The 14,347-nt window shown below is 38.2% G+C and overlaps 2 protein-coding genes across 3 annotated transcripts; both read right to left on the bottom strand.

Moving 5' to 3' along the window:
• Positions 1-1,245: 1,245 nt before the first annotated feature.
• Positions 1,246-7,787, bottom strand: LOC110677171 (titin-like). Of its 2 annotated transcripts, XM_021848043.1 has the most exons (3): positions 7,693-7,787; positions 7,095-7,621; positions 1,246-1,291 (listed from the first exon to the last, which is right to left on the bottom strand). In XM_021848043.1, the coding sequence occupies exons 1-2, from the start codon at positions 7,696-7,698 to the stop codon at positions 7,097-7,099; spliced, it is 531 nt and encodes a 176-aa protein (XP_021703735.1). In that variant the 5' UTR covers positions 7,699-7,787; the 3' UTR covers positions 1,246-1,291; positions 7,095-7,096. The 2 variants fall into 2 exon arrangements, with proteins under 2 accessions (XP_021703735.1, XP_021703734.1); XM_021848042.1 differs by lacking the exon at positions 1,246-1,291 and having other exon boundaries at positions 7,055-7,621.
• Positions 1,292-2,001, bottom strand: LOC110675243 (titin-like). The gene is made up of 2 exons (XM_021839695.1): positions 1,888-2,001; positions 1,292-1,816 (listed from the first exon to the last, which is right to left on the bottom strand). Exons 1-2 carry the CDS (start codon positions 1,891-1,893, stop codon positions 1,292-1,294), a joined length of 531 nt encoding a protein of 176 aa, XP_021695387.1. The 5' UTR covers positions 1,894-2,001.
• Positions 7,788-14,347: the final 6,560 nt, after the last annotated feature.

Here is a 14,347-nt window from a genome sequence, read left to right as displayed (position 1 = left end):
TTTTAACTAAATGGAGGAATGGAGTCCGTAGGGACCCTTTTTTCAGGGAAATTTCGGATATTCTTGCTTCAATATTGGATATGTCACGCACTTTATACACATACATTTTGTAATTGATTTGTCTGAATGCCCATGTACTTACGGTTAGATTAAGGAAAAGGAGCTAGAGGACAGTGGCTCGGGCGCACATCTCAGGAACCCCTTACAATTGAAAAATAATGGTCTCTCTTTGTCTTGCTTGTTAAATTTATACCCACCTCTTGATATTCTTCTCGACCCAGGCCTCCGGAAGTCCAGCCAAGTATGTAATAAATCCACATTTTTAAGAGACAACAAAAATGCTAAAATATTTAGTTCTCGATTATATAAAATGCTCTTGGATGATGCAGATAATCCATTCAAATCAAAATATTGTATATTTGTAATGTTTCATAAAACTATCCTCTGGATTCGATTATACTGATTTGCACAGGAAGGATGTACACTTTGACGAACAACGTAAAACGTATGCTCTCCAAGAAAAGAAAGCTACTTACGTTGTAATTCACCATAATGGTGTTACCATCGCGATACCCATCCACCATGCGGATCAATTTGTAATCCACACCTGCAACAACGTCAACGTTGAATAAACATCCTCCCCTCTGATTGTTATTTTTCCATCCCTTCTACGAAGAACGACGTACGAGAAACAGCGACAATGATAAAACCTGGCCCCGCCAAGGTAACTCCACGCAACACCGTTTCTGCGTTTTTTTCTTCCGCACCTGATATTTTCGATTTGACGTCTTGCGAAATCGACATCCACACATATTGGCATGTTTCAGTGGAGGAAAAATAACGCAGAACTTCTTTCCGATCGGGGAGCACAAACATAATATTGATCCTTTATTGATTTTCCTCCCCGGTGGCAGTCAATGGATGGAATTTAGATCTGGATTTTTCATGCCGGGTATCGTTTTTCCTACGAAGGTGTTAATTGGTCTCGACCTATTCGGAAGGTTGTTCAATCTATAGACATACTCGAGCGTAAAATATTGTTGGTATGAAAATAGTCACCCAATTCTTGGAAGGGATTTCAACACAATATTCAACGCTTGTTCAAAGGATCGAACTGGAGGGAGATGTAAAGAATGTTGGTGTAACGGAAAGTCTGACACAAGAAACAAAGGATGAAATTTCTATGATCTATTGTCAAATTTTGGGATGTTTTTTTTAATTTGATATTGAAGACAGTATAGCTTCAATAACGATTACGTAAACATATATTGAGCATCATAAAACTACACAACTACCACCAGTGCTTCTTCTCGTGCTTCTTGATGGTAACGGTCACTGGGACATGCTTCTCAACATACACTGGCTTGTGGACGTACACTGGAACGGGCTTCTCAACATGAACTGCATACGGTTTCGGTACTTCGACGTATTCCTTCTGGACAACTGGGACCTTAACTTCCACTGGGTATGGAACGGGGCGATCAACGTGGACTGGGACCTTCTTCTCAACGTACACTGGAACCTTCTTTTCCACGTAGACCGGGACCTTCTTCTCCACCTCAACTGGGTATGGAACCTTCACGTGAACTGGCACGTGCTTCTCAACCTCAACTGGATACGGAACAGGGACCTTCTTGGTGATTGTGGTTTGCAGATGCTTCACTTCATGATGATCGTGATGATGGTCATCGAATCCGTTCAAATCATGGTCACCATAGCCCAGTTCCCAAAGGCCACGTTTGTCCTTCTTGCTGGAGGAATCGTCAACTGCCGCACAGGAAGCAACGGCCAAAGCCATAGACAACACAACGAACGCCTAGATAACGGAAAATAAAAATAAGTTAGTGCTGCGCTGGTGGAGTTATTAAATAATTTTCAATTCGTTACCTTCATGTTGGATGCTACCGACGAATGAACAAAACCAGTGATGATACGTCTGATCAAATAAAACGATCACAAGCGAATGATGGTTTCACACTGGTAGAGTGATGCTTTTATACGGTATTGTTACATCTATCATCTACTTTGTAGACTATCAACCATTGCAACAATTTGGAAACCCCACCAATCCAAGGCTTGCGGTATTGTTTTGAATTCCTTTAAAAGTGAAAAAAGATTGTCAAGTGTGGGTGAAATTTTCGTGGATCTCTTTGACATTGACATTGTATCAAACTTATTATTCAACTTCAATTTTATATCAGAGCATAGAGGAATATATAATTTTTTTGCTTAAATCTATATGAATTAAAATGGAATGGTGTTCATATGTCACGCAATGGCTTGAGAACGGGTAATCGGATTTGCATAATTCTTTCACAGTTGTATTCGTTCAGGACTCCGACGTGTTCGTGGGTAAAAAAAGTTTAGGATAGTCTCCGGAATAGAGAAACCTGAAGAAAAATAATTTGTTATTTTGTATGGGAGATTGCATGGCCTTTTTAAACAGCCTACTTGATGGCAAGACGAAGTTTGCCGGGACCACTAGTTTAACACTTCAGTCGTCGCGCTGTTGTATTTTGTACAACACAGATGAAAAAACCCCGCTTTTCGATCACAACAGCAGCGTGGTGGTTCTGACGGTAGTCAACCACGCGACGACCGGAAGGTTAAAATAAAATGCAAGATTCAAAATTTTCACGCACAATTAAGGATAAAAATATAAATGCGAAATTTACTCAAAATGTATTCCTAGAGCAAAACTATCTATAAACTTTTGATGAAATTTTATAGTCATTTTAAATTACTTTAAACAATTCCTTTTACCATTACTATTTTATGTAGTTTTAAAGAGTTCGTAACTTATCCTTGTCTAGTTTTAGTAGATTCTGGAATTGCGAGCTCCAATTGTCATCACAGACTATAAATGCGAGAAATAGAGCATTTTTCAACAAAAATTAAGGGTTGCCCTGAGCAACGGGTGTTCCTCTAATATCAAGGCATTTTTCCTGCAATCGTAGGCGTGAGTTTCACTGGCTTCGCTGACTGTGATTTGCATTGGCGTAGGAACCCACAAATTTTGGATGATTGACTGTATTATCTCCCTTACTCGATATTTCCCTTACTCGATATTGAAGGGACCATCGAGTAAGGGAGGTACCGGAAGCTTTTAGAACGGTCTTCAAAAATTGAAAATTTTATCACCCAAAAATGGATGAACCTCAATTTTACAATCAATTTAATCATAATATTCAAATTCATGAAGTTTATGAACATTTGGAACTTTTTTGAAAATATCGAGTTAGAGAGGTAAACTCACATGGGAAACTCAAACAGATAGCATTAAGCTAGGGAATATCGAGTAGAAGAGGTATCGACTAGAGATATCAAAGCATGCTAGATCAAAGGGACCGCACATTCCATCGAGCTAGGGGAAATATCGAGATACAGAATATCGAGTAAGGGAGAGTTGACTGTATATATATATAAAAAAAATAATAATTCATGTGAAGAAAAATCATCTAAATTTATTGACAAATATTCATAAATAGTTACGTTCACTTTTATTGTATAACTATAGTGGAGCGGTTCCACAGAAAATGACGACTTTTTTCCCAAATTTCATTTTTATATTTTTTGATTTGGATGAAATTTTGCACATGTCTTTATGCCCAAAACTGACTCTAGCCTTACTTTTGAGAAGGGCCTAAGAAAAAAATCCTTAATAATTTTCAAAAAATTATAACTTAGAAACGGTTTGTCCGATCAGTTTGGTGCCTTCCGCAAAGTTTTAGGTTATTGTTGGGACTATCTGGAAAAAATATACACTGTAAAAAAAAATTGTTATATATTATATATCGAAAATAAAGCTTAAAAATCAATTTTCTCAAAAATCGTATATATGATTTTTTTTTTTTTATATGTTAAAGTATACAAAAAATGGAGTCTTTTGCACAATGGGTCAAGATGGAGAAATCATGGACAAAAAAATTATGATTTTTTGAAAATATGTGAATTTTTGAAAATGGTCATAATAAACTTTTTAAATATTTTTCAACTCGATTTTATGAAAGTACGCAAAATTTACAATAAAAAAGGTATACGGAAAAATCAGGCTAACTTTTACCATTTTAAAGATACAGCGATTTTAATACAAAATTATGATATAATTTTCAATTTTCGGTCATTATAATATAACTTAGAAACGGTTTGTCCGATCAGTTTGGAGTCTTCCGCAAAGTTTTAGGTTATTGTTGGGACTATCTGGAAAAAAAATATACACTGTAAAAAAACGTTGTAAATTTTTATATATCGAAAATAAAGCTTAAAAATCAATTTTCTGATTTTTTTAAAAAAAGGTTGATTATTCAATATGGTCTAAATAAACTTTTTGAATGCTTTTCGTACGCAAAGTACGCAAAATTTTCTACAAAAATGGTATATGAGAAAATTTTGCTAATTGCTACCGAAACATTTGAAAAGTTTATTATGGCCATTTTCAACAAATTCACCTTTTTCTTTAAAAAATCATAACTGTCCACGATTTCTCCATCTTGACCCACTGTGCAAAAGACTTCATTTTTTGTCTTCTTCAACATATAAAAAAATAAAAAAAATCAAAAACACGATTTTTAAGAAGATTGATTTTTAAGCTTTATTTTCGATATATAAAAAATTACAACATTTGTTTTTACAGTGTATATTTTTTTTTCCAGATAGTCCCAACAATAACCTAAAACTTTGCGGAAGACACCAAACTGATCGGACAAACCGTTTCTAAGTTATAATTTTTTGAAAATTATTAAGGATTTTTTACTTAGGCCCTTCTCAAAAGTAAGGCTAGAGTCAAAATGGCGAGCCGATCATGCAAAAAGGCATTTTTGGGCATAGAGAAAGCATGTGCAAAATTATTAGAAGCATTAGCCGTAGAACGCTAATGTCGCGACTGTTCGTGTGACCAACATCTAGTTTGCCACGCTCTGACAGCTTGAGTACCGGGTCTATAAGTGTCAAATCTTTTTTTTCGAGCAAAATAAAACATTCTCTACAACATGGCACTGAACAAGCAATCAAAAACTTCAACAGTAAGTAACAATAAAATAATTCTAATTTGTGATAACAGCGCCACTAGCGTTCTACTACTTATATTTCTATTGCAAAATTTCATCCAAATCAAAAAATACAAAAGTAAACCGACATTCGAATTCAAATGGAACCGCTCAGTGGGAAAACCTAGCTTGTAGTACACAGCATCAGTGTGGCGATTCTGACTTCCGCTGTCGCTCAATTGGAAGTTGTTGTTTGTGGTAAGCACAATTTTCGACATCTACTTTGCAAAAAATAATTTGTATATTCTGATAGTAATAATGTTTCAAGTGTTTTAGCATAAAGGAGCTTATTTACCGCATTATGATTTGCCATGCTTTTGGATGGTGCCATGCTTGAGGTGTCCGGTAAATGATGTTTTAAGAGTTCTCTAATAAATCCATACATTAACTACAACAAAAAAATATTAGAAGAACTTCTCAGTCAAAAGATAGCTGGAGTTTTTTTTTGCGAAAATTAAGGCCTTATTCATAACAGATCTATTCAAGGAATTTCAGCCTGGGTAAGAGTTTTAAGAGAAGTCCAACAAAATCGGGCATAGTTTTTTACTCCAGCACTAAATTCTTTTTTAGAATAATTTCACATGAATAATCTGATTGCTTAAGCCTGATTCACTACTGACTAGTAATTTCTTGGCCTATCTTGATGGAGAAATACCTGCAAGGAATCGATCAAGAACGCGCCTTTTTCTGATCGCAGTACGCAGTTGAAAAGAAATGTCAGTTTAAACGGGAGTCGCTGTAGAAAATTTCTGTAAGAAAACGGCAAGAAATTCCTTTAGCCATTCCTTTTGAGCAGCAAATCAGGCTTTAAACTCTACACTACATTTTTCCAAGAAACATTCTATAATTTCAAAAACTTTGGTATAATCAAATTCCTCAAGAAATATAAAAGAGTTGCTTCTTAACCTTTGCTACAAATCTCTTGGGAATTAGTTACATATTATTGTGAGATTTGTTCATACCTTAAAAGTGAATTCTTCCTGGCAGACAACCATTCCTTCTGTGTCCACTTTTCATCCACAAATTGATAGTAGAATATGTTTACGAGTTTAATTAAAAAAAACTACTTCACATTAAACGCAACAATCAACGGAAAGGATTTTTGAAATGTCTCTTCTTCAGAAAAAAATGTTGGAAAACCCCAGGCATAATTTTGCTTTCGAAATTAGCATAACGGTAAAGGATCTGTGGAAAAACATTTAATCAATATAACTGGGAAAGGTTTCATTATTAAATTTGTAAGGCTCTTCCTTAAAACATTACTTTAGAAATAGTTTTGTGAATTCTGACAATAATCCATATACTGGAATGGAATTCTTTTGCAATTCCGAGACTGACTTCCTAGGCGCTTTCTGACAGAATTCTGAGGAATCTTAAAATCAAAGAAGAAATTCTGCTAGATTTAAAGAATTATTTCTAGAGAAGATTCTGATGGAGTTCTTGGAGTATTTTTTTTTATTCTTTGGAAAGGTTTCAAATATCCTGTAAATATTCAGCTCTAGAGAAAATATCATGAAAAATATTTTCTTATATTTTAGATACATAGACCTTCGAAAAAATCAGTAGCGCAAATCGTTGTTTATGATAAAAGAAGAATAAAAATTCATCAAGAATTTTTGAAGTAAATCCTACAACAATCTAATAAGCTTTTCTTTGTGGTACACCGTTAGAACATTCGTAAATTCGTATTTTTTTAAAATTTCAATTTTTCCAAATTTAACTGATATCTGAAGAATCCCTGATATATCTGAAGAATCCTTGAATTACAATTGGAAAAAATATGAAGTAATTTTTAAAACCTAAAAAAATACTTGATGGAATTTCCAAGGTGTTTTTTTTTCGAGAAATTCGAGAATGGATTTCAAAATAATTTAGTAAGTGTACAATGTACATTATGGCCTTTATGTGCGTTTATTGCTTCTGCCCAGAAGCATCGATCCCTATAGTTTGAAGATAATTTTTTTATGTTGGGGCATTGTAGGTGTTTTTAAATTTAATAAAGCTCGAAATAAAATTAATGTATAGAATCTGTTTATTCAACTCAAATGCATTTACCACCAATGTTTCTTCTCGTGCTTCTTGATGGTAACCGTCACTGGAACGTGCTTCTCAACGTACACTGGCTTGTGAACGTACACTGGAACGGGCTTCTCAACATGAACTGCATACGGTTTCGGTACTTCGACGTATTCCTTCTGGACAACTGGGACCTTAACTTCCACTGGGTATGGAACGGGACGATCAACGTGGACTGGGACCTTCTTCTCAACGTACACTGGAACCTTCTTTTCCACGTAGACCGGGACCTTCTTCTCAACCTCAACTGGGTATGGAACCTTCACGTGGACTGGCACGTGTTTCTCAACCTCAACTGGATACGGAACAGGGACCTTCTTGGTGATTGTGGTTTGTAGATGCTTCACTTCATGATGATCGTGATGATGGTCATCGAATCCGTGCAAATCGTGATCACCATAACCCAGTTCCCAAAGGCCACGTTTGTCCTTCTTGCTGGAGGAATCGTCAACTGCCGCACAGGAAGCAACGGCAAGAGCCATAGACAACACAACGAACGCCTAGATAACGGAAAACAAACGCGAATTAGTGCTGCTCTGGTGGATTTATTGGTTAATTAGTAATTCTTTACCTTCATGTTGGATACTACCGACGAACAAGTTAAACCAGTGATGATGCGTCTGATCAAATGAATCGATCACAAGCGAATGATGCTTTTGCATTGAATTGTGTGAGCATTTATATGATGCGGCAGACGAATCCTTTTCATTGTCAATAGCGCTTAGCTTTTCTCCTGTAAGTCTTCGGGGCGTATCTGAAAATGACATTGGACACATGCCGTTTGAAATTGAGCAATCTTAATTAAGTCTAAGGCTTACATAGTGTAAAACGTTTGGTTGCGATATGGAAGAAAGAAATTAATTTCTTTGAATCACACCAAATTTTCCTAGTATTGATCAAATGTTTGTTCTTCATTTAGTTTAAACTCTATTATATTATTGCAATTTTTCAATCATATATTTACTTATTAGTAACTGTTAGCTATGAACTAGTTCAAGGCTGAATGAATGCAGAAATTGGTTGAAGAATATATAGACAAAATCTGAAGCAACCATTATAGACGAATACTTCAAGGAATGTCCATTGACTCCCTTGTATGATCCTTGCTAGAACTCCTAGGAAAGAAGCAATTTTTTGTGATTAATATAGAAAATTCCATCAGAATTCCATAGATTAACTTTCCCAGCAGTCTAATGAGGAATTTTTGGAGGAGTTTATAGAGGTATTCTGGAAGTACTCTTAAAAGTATTCAAAAAAAAACATTTTAAGGTATTGTTACAGACTCACAAGAGAGATACGAAAAACTTCCAGCAACAATGTATTACAGTATGGGCCATAGAAAAATGCGAAATCCATGATATCATGTTTATGGCACTTTTTATATAGATTAATTTTTGAGCTCAATATATTTGGCGGCTGCTTGGGCACGTCAGGAGTTAATCATCAATATTAATCTCCTTTTCCCGAGCAGCCTAGATAGCCGCGTAGTGTCGGTAGCGGTTGTTTCAACTGGCTAAGAATTAACACTACGGACTGCCTGTTCCGGTGGTAAAAGTCCACCTCACAGGTGACCCCTAATTTATGGTGTGATGCGTACCGTGCCTAGGAATGAATGGTTAGGGGGGTCTAAATAAAACCTAACCGCTAACGGAGCCTGTGGGGTACCAGGGCGCCCTCCACAGTATTGAGTCCTTCCTGTGCTACCCGGAGCAATGGTGCACGCTATGTCTGAATCAGAAGATTATAAAAATCGAATGTACATCGGATTTTTTCTCGCTAGAGTTTAGTATTTGGGTTATATTTTCATAATCGGAAGGTTTTACAATATTCTATCGGTGGAATTTTTTCCATACATTTTGTATGGGCTGAAATGCGTCGAAAACGTGATTTTCATGGGATTTTGTATGAAAAATGGCTAAAAAGTGGAAAAAATCAAAATTTCACCGATGGAATATTTTAAAACCTTCCGATTATGAAAATATAAGCCAAATACTAAACTCTAGCGAGAAAAAATCCGATGTACATTCGATTTTTATAATCGTCTGGTTCAGACATAGCGTGTGGTGCAGGTGACCTTGTGTTTCTCCAAGATAATCGGCTGCCCTTCTTCAGTCTCTATCCTGAGGCTTAATAAGGGTGGGATTATGAATATGTTGACATTTAATTTAAATTATCACCTATATGGATTCGCATTATGCGTTTTACACAGTGTATTCTGTGCTCTTTCGTCTTTGGCGACTTTAAATAGATACCGATCTGGTTTTTTCGTTGCTGGTCTTTTTCGTGCTGAGATTGCAAAAAGCTTAATCCTGCCTAGTTTGGGTAGTGGCTACGGTTAGGTTAGCTCAGATCAATTTTCAGCATAAAAGAATAGCAACGATCAATCTTTGCAGACTCATGCAAAATGGTGGAGCCCAAGTGGCGCTAGTTCAAGAACCCTACTTTCGTAGAGGGAACTTCTATCTAGGTAACCTTGTGGACCCAGTTTTTGCTACTTTTAGCAAACTTGAAATGGCAAACTCGCGCTCCATGCCCCGCGCATGCGTGCTCGTTAATAAAGCAATCGTTGCTACACCCATTTCTGAGTTAACTACCAGAGATGTATGTGCTGTCACAATCGATGTTTCTGTTGGTGACCTCAACAGGAAATACGTCTATTGTTCGGTATATTTACCACATGATGAACCATCCCCAACAGATGACTTCAAACGAGTTGTCGTACACTGCGTAACAAAAGGCCTTCCGCTGATTGTGGGCAGTGATGCCAATGCTCATCACATCATCTGGGGCAGCTCGGATATCAATTTGAGAGGCTCCAGTCTGATGGAATACTTAAGTAGTACAGACCTTGGATTACTTAACATAGGCAATCGCCCAACCTTCATGGTTTCTAATAGAGAAGAAGTTTTAGACATAACGCTCTGCTCGAATAGAATCAGTCACGAGTTGACGAATTGGCATGTATCAGATGAGGAATCATTATCTGATCATCGCTACATCTTCTTTGAACATTCAAATGTAACTGCGCAGACTTTGCGTTTTAGGAATCCCCGATCAACAAACTGGGAACTCTATATTGAATTGGTTGCGACCAAATTTCATGGATATTCTCCGTCCATTGAAAATCCAAGTGATCTGGATGATGCCGTTGATACTACAACATCCTACATTATGGAAGCTTTTGAAGAAGCATGTCCTCTGCGGTCTGTAAAGACTACAAGAGGGACCCCATGGTGGAATTCCGATCTGACTAGACTCAGGAAACAATGTAGAAGGAGTTGGAACAGACGCCGTTCAGCTGGATTAGAGTCGTTCAAGTCGGCTCGCAAGGCTTACAAGAAGGCTCTTCGTTCTGCTGAACGATCCTGGCTGGAAAAACCTTTGTACAAATGTTTCCAGTTTGAGTAAAGTCAGTCGGTTGAACAAAATTCTTGCAAAATCTAAGGATTTCCAAGTGAACGAAATTCGCTTACCTAATGGTGACTTTACTTCTTCCGATGAAGAAGTTTTAGAATGTTTATTCAATACACACTTCCCCGGATGTGTAGACATAGCATCTACGGATGAACCAAATGTCTTTTCATGTAGTTACGAGTCTCTGGCCTCGGCTCGCAGTATCGTAACTACTGAATCGATTCAATGGGCACTTAATAGTTTTGCTCCTTTCAAATCTCCAGGAGCGGATGGGATTTATCCTGCTCTGCTCCAAAAGGGGTTTGAGTTTATCAAACATGTTTTGAAAAAGCTACTTGTAAGCAGTTTTGCTACCGGGTATATTCCCAAATCCTGGCGTGATATTATTGTAAAGTTTATCCCGAAAGGAGGACGTGCGTCGTATGAGGAAGCGAAGAGTTTTAGACCAATCAGTCTGACCTCTTTTCTTCTGAAATGTCTGGAACGCATTATCGATCATCACATCCGTGATGTTTATTTGGCAAACATGCCTCTTCATGTGAATCAACATGCTTACCAATCTGGAAAGTCCACTGTGACTCTTTTACACAAAGTTGTATACGATATCGAGAAAGCATTCGCTCAGAAGCAATCGTGCTTGGGTGTTTTCTTGGATATTGAGGGTGCCTTCGATAACGTGTCTTTCGATGCCATATTGGATGCCGCACGAAACCATGGGCTACCTACAATGATTACCAATTGGATTCATCAAATGCTCAAAAACCGACATCTCTTCTCGATATTGCGTCAAGCAGCGATTCGAAAATTGAGTGTTTGCGGATGCCCCCAAGGGGGATTCTTGTCACCACTTTTGTGGAATCTCGTAGCAGATACGCTATTGAGGCAACTCAATAATTGCGGTTTTTCAACTTATGGATTTGCCGACGACTATCTAGCTCTGATAGTTGGTATGTGCATAAGCACCCTATTCGACCTGATGCAAAGTGCTCTTCAGGTAGTCGAGAGTTGGTGTCGCCAATATGGCCTTTCGGTGAACCCGAATAAAACATCTATTGTTCTTTTTACGGAAAGACGAAACCGCGATGGAATTCGACCTTTACGTCTTTTTGGCACTGAGATTAATGTGACTGATCAAGTAAAGTATGTCGGAGTCATTCTAGATTCCAAACTTTCATGGACACCTCACATTGATTTCAGAGTCAAAAAACTTGTATGGCCTTCGGTCAATGCCGGCGAACCTTTGGTAAAACTTGGGGCCTCAAACCCAAATATATCAAATGGATTTACACAACAGTTGTTCGACCAATATTGTCATATGGATGTCTTGTGAGGTGGCAAAAGGGCGAAGTGAGAACAATCCAATCAAAATTGGACCATCTTCAAAGGATGTGCTTGATGGCGATGTCTGGTGCGTTCTCTACAACTCCCACAGCAGCGCTCGAGGCCCTTTTCGACGTTGCGCCACTACACATATATCTTAAACAAGAAGCACTTTCTTGCTCTTACCGTTTATGGGTACTGGATCTACTGGAGAAAAATCCAGTGAATCGTAGATCTACACACACTTCGTTGTTTCCACTTTTGGTGAATTGGGACAAAATTGTCCTTGCTCCAAGTGATCTCACAATTGCTTGTCACTTTCCTTACAGGACATTTATCACACAATTCCCTTCACGGGAAGAGTGGACGTCTGGCTATTTGGAAAGAAGTATATCAAACAATATAGTATGTTACACTGATGGCTCCCTTCTTGAAGGTAGAGCTGGTGCAGGAGTATATTCTCGTGAGCTAAGGCTGAATCAGTTTTACTCACTTGGTAGAAACTGCACCGTTTTTCAGGCGAAAATATTTGCGCTTATGTGTGGAGTGCAATCAGCACTTCAACAGCGCGTAATGGGTAAAGTCATATACTTCTGTTCAGATAGTCAGGCTGCTATAAAAGCTCTCGCTTCGGCCAACTCAAGGTCGAAGCTTGTTATCGCATGTCGAACTCAAATTGAGGAACTGAATTCAGTCAACTCTGTAAACCTTGTATGGGTACCTGGCCATTCTTCCATCGCTGGAAATGAATTGGCTGATGAGCTAGCTCGCGATGGAGCATCGCATGACTTCATTGGCCCTGAGCCGGCCATTTCAATTTCGAAGTGCTGGGTGAAGCTTCAGATAAACTCTTGGGCGGCAACTCAGCACAAGCAATATTGGAATAGTTTGGAGTCGTGTCGTCAAACAAAATTGTACATTACTGAGCCATCTCCAAAGGTGGCGAAGTATTTAACAAATCTGTCAAAGCAGAATTGCAGTCTCTTGGTCAGAGCGTTGACAGGCCACTGCCGACTCAACTATCACATGGTAAATATTCAGCGTGCTGACTCATTTGTGTGTGATAGTTGTGACTCCGATTATGGAACTTCGTATCACCTGATATGTAACTGTAAAGTTTTTGCGCAAATGCGATTCCAATTACTTGGTAAACACTTATTAAGTGAAACTGAATACAGAAGCCTGAATCTTCAGGACATCCTGTTATTCTTAACCCGCTGTGGTAATGAGCTATAGGCTCTCTTTACGCTCATGCGTTTTGCAGTGCCCTTTTTGGGGCGCTGTTCGAACCCATTGTGGTATGGAGCTACATGCTCTCATTTCGCTTATGCGATCTTCCTTCTTCAAGGGACCCCACTCCTATTTCCTCCCATCTTTCCCTTCCCTTTCCTCTCCCATCGGGTAGATGATGAAATAGGCTCAAATATGGCGATGGCACAAATCTCCCAACTGGTGGGGAACGTGCCTTTGGAGCCGGCCTTCTGATACCTCCCAGACAACCAAAATGTACGTTTAACTAAATCACCTGGAGGCTTTGTATGTGCAACATTTCACTTATAAGATGTCGCGAAAAGGCCTTCTACGTACAAAAGTGGAGGCGATATGCGTGCATATATTATGTGATGAATAATAGCATACATTGCGAGTGTATAAATATTCTACCGAACTAACCTGTAATCTTATGCGACTTAACGTATGATAACAAATGTTGATTTGACAGCTGCTACGGATCGATTCGACTTACTTTGTACGAGTGTACGAGACGAAGCAAAATGTACAAATGAACTCAGAAAAAAGTGTTATATGCGAGGAAACTCATCAATCCGACGAGTTTATCCACGGTGTTTTGCGGGTGTGATGTTATTAGTACGAATAAACGAGTTATAACGTGAACTTTCATGCGATTTCTGGTTGTCTGGGCTGAAAACGTCAACGATGATGTGCGATTGTTCACAAGCCTTGTCTCGAACATTCACTCATGTCATATGATAAATTGGATACTTTACCTGGAAGACCTTAACATATTTTAGAATAAATTGGTCATTCTGGTGAGCCGTGGTTGAACCTTCTCATAAGTGTGATTTGCTAGGAACCTCCAAGCTAATATTAACTGTCACGCTACTGTGAGAAAAAAAATCCGTAGACGACGGTGATCCAAAAACAGCGTTACACAGACTTTTCAAAAAATCATAACTTCACGAATATTTGTCCAAATGCTGAAAGTTTTTCACTGACGAAAACATTGTGGTCAAACACTTATAGAAAAATAACACACATGGTCGTAGCAAGGTAGTCCGTCCGTGAGGGGCTGAGCAAAGATGGTCAGCCTCAGAAAAAACAGCGTTACAATGGCTCAGAGCTCATATCTCAGTCATCAGCCAAAAATATTATACAGTGATACCTCCATGAGTCGATGTTCCATGACTCGATATCGACTCATGGAACCATACTAAAAACAAAATTTCATGGTTACTATGATGGTCCCTAGAAGC

Source organism: Aedes aegypti, chromosome 2 (assembly GCF_002204515.2).
Source record: "Aedes aegypti strain LVP_AGWG chromosome 2, AaegL5.0 Primary Assembly, whole genome shotgun sequence".
NCBI lineage: Eukaryota > Metazoa > Arthropoda > Insecta > Diptera > Culicidae > Aedes > Aedes aegypti.
The sequence above is the reverse complement of the archived record's forward strand: the minus strand, read 5'-3'. Positions and strand labels throughout refer to the sequence as shown.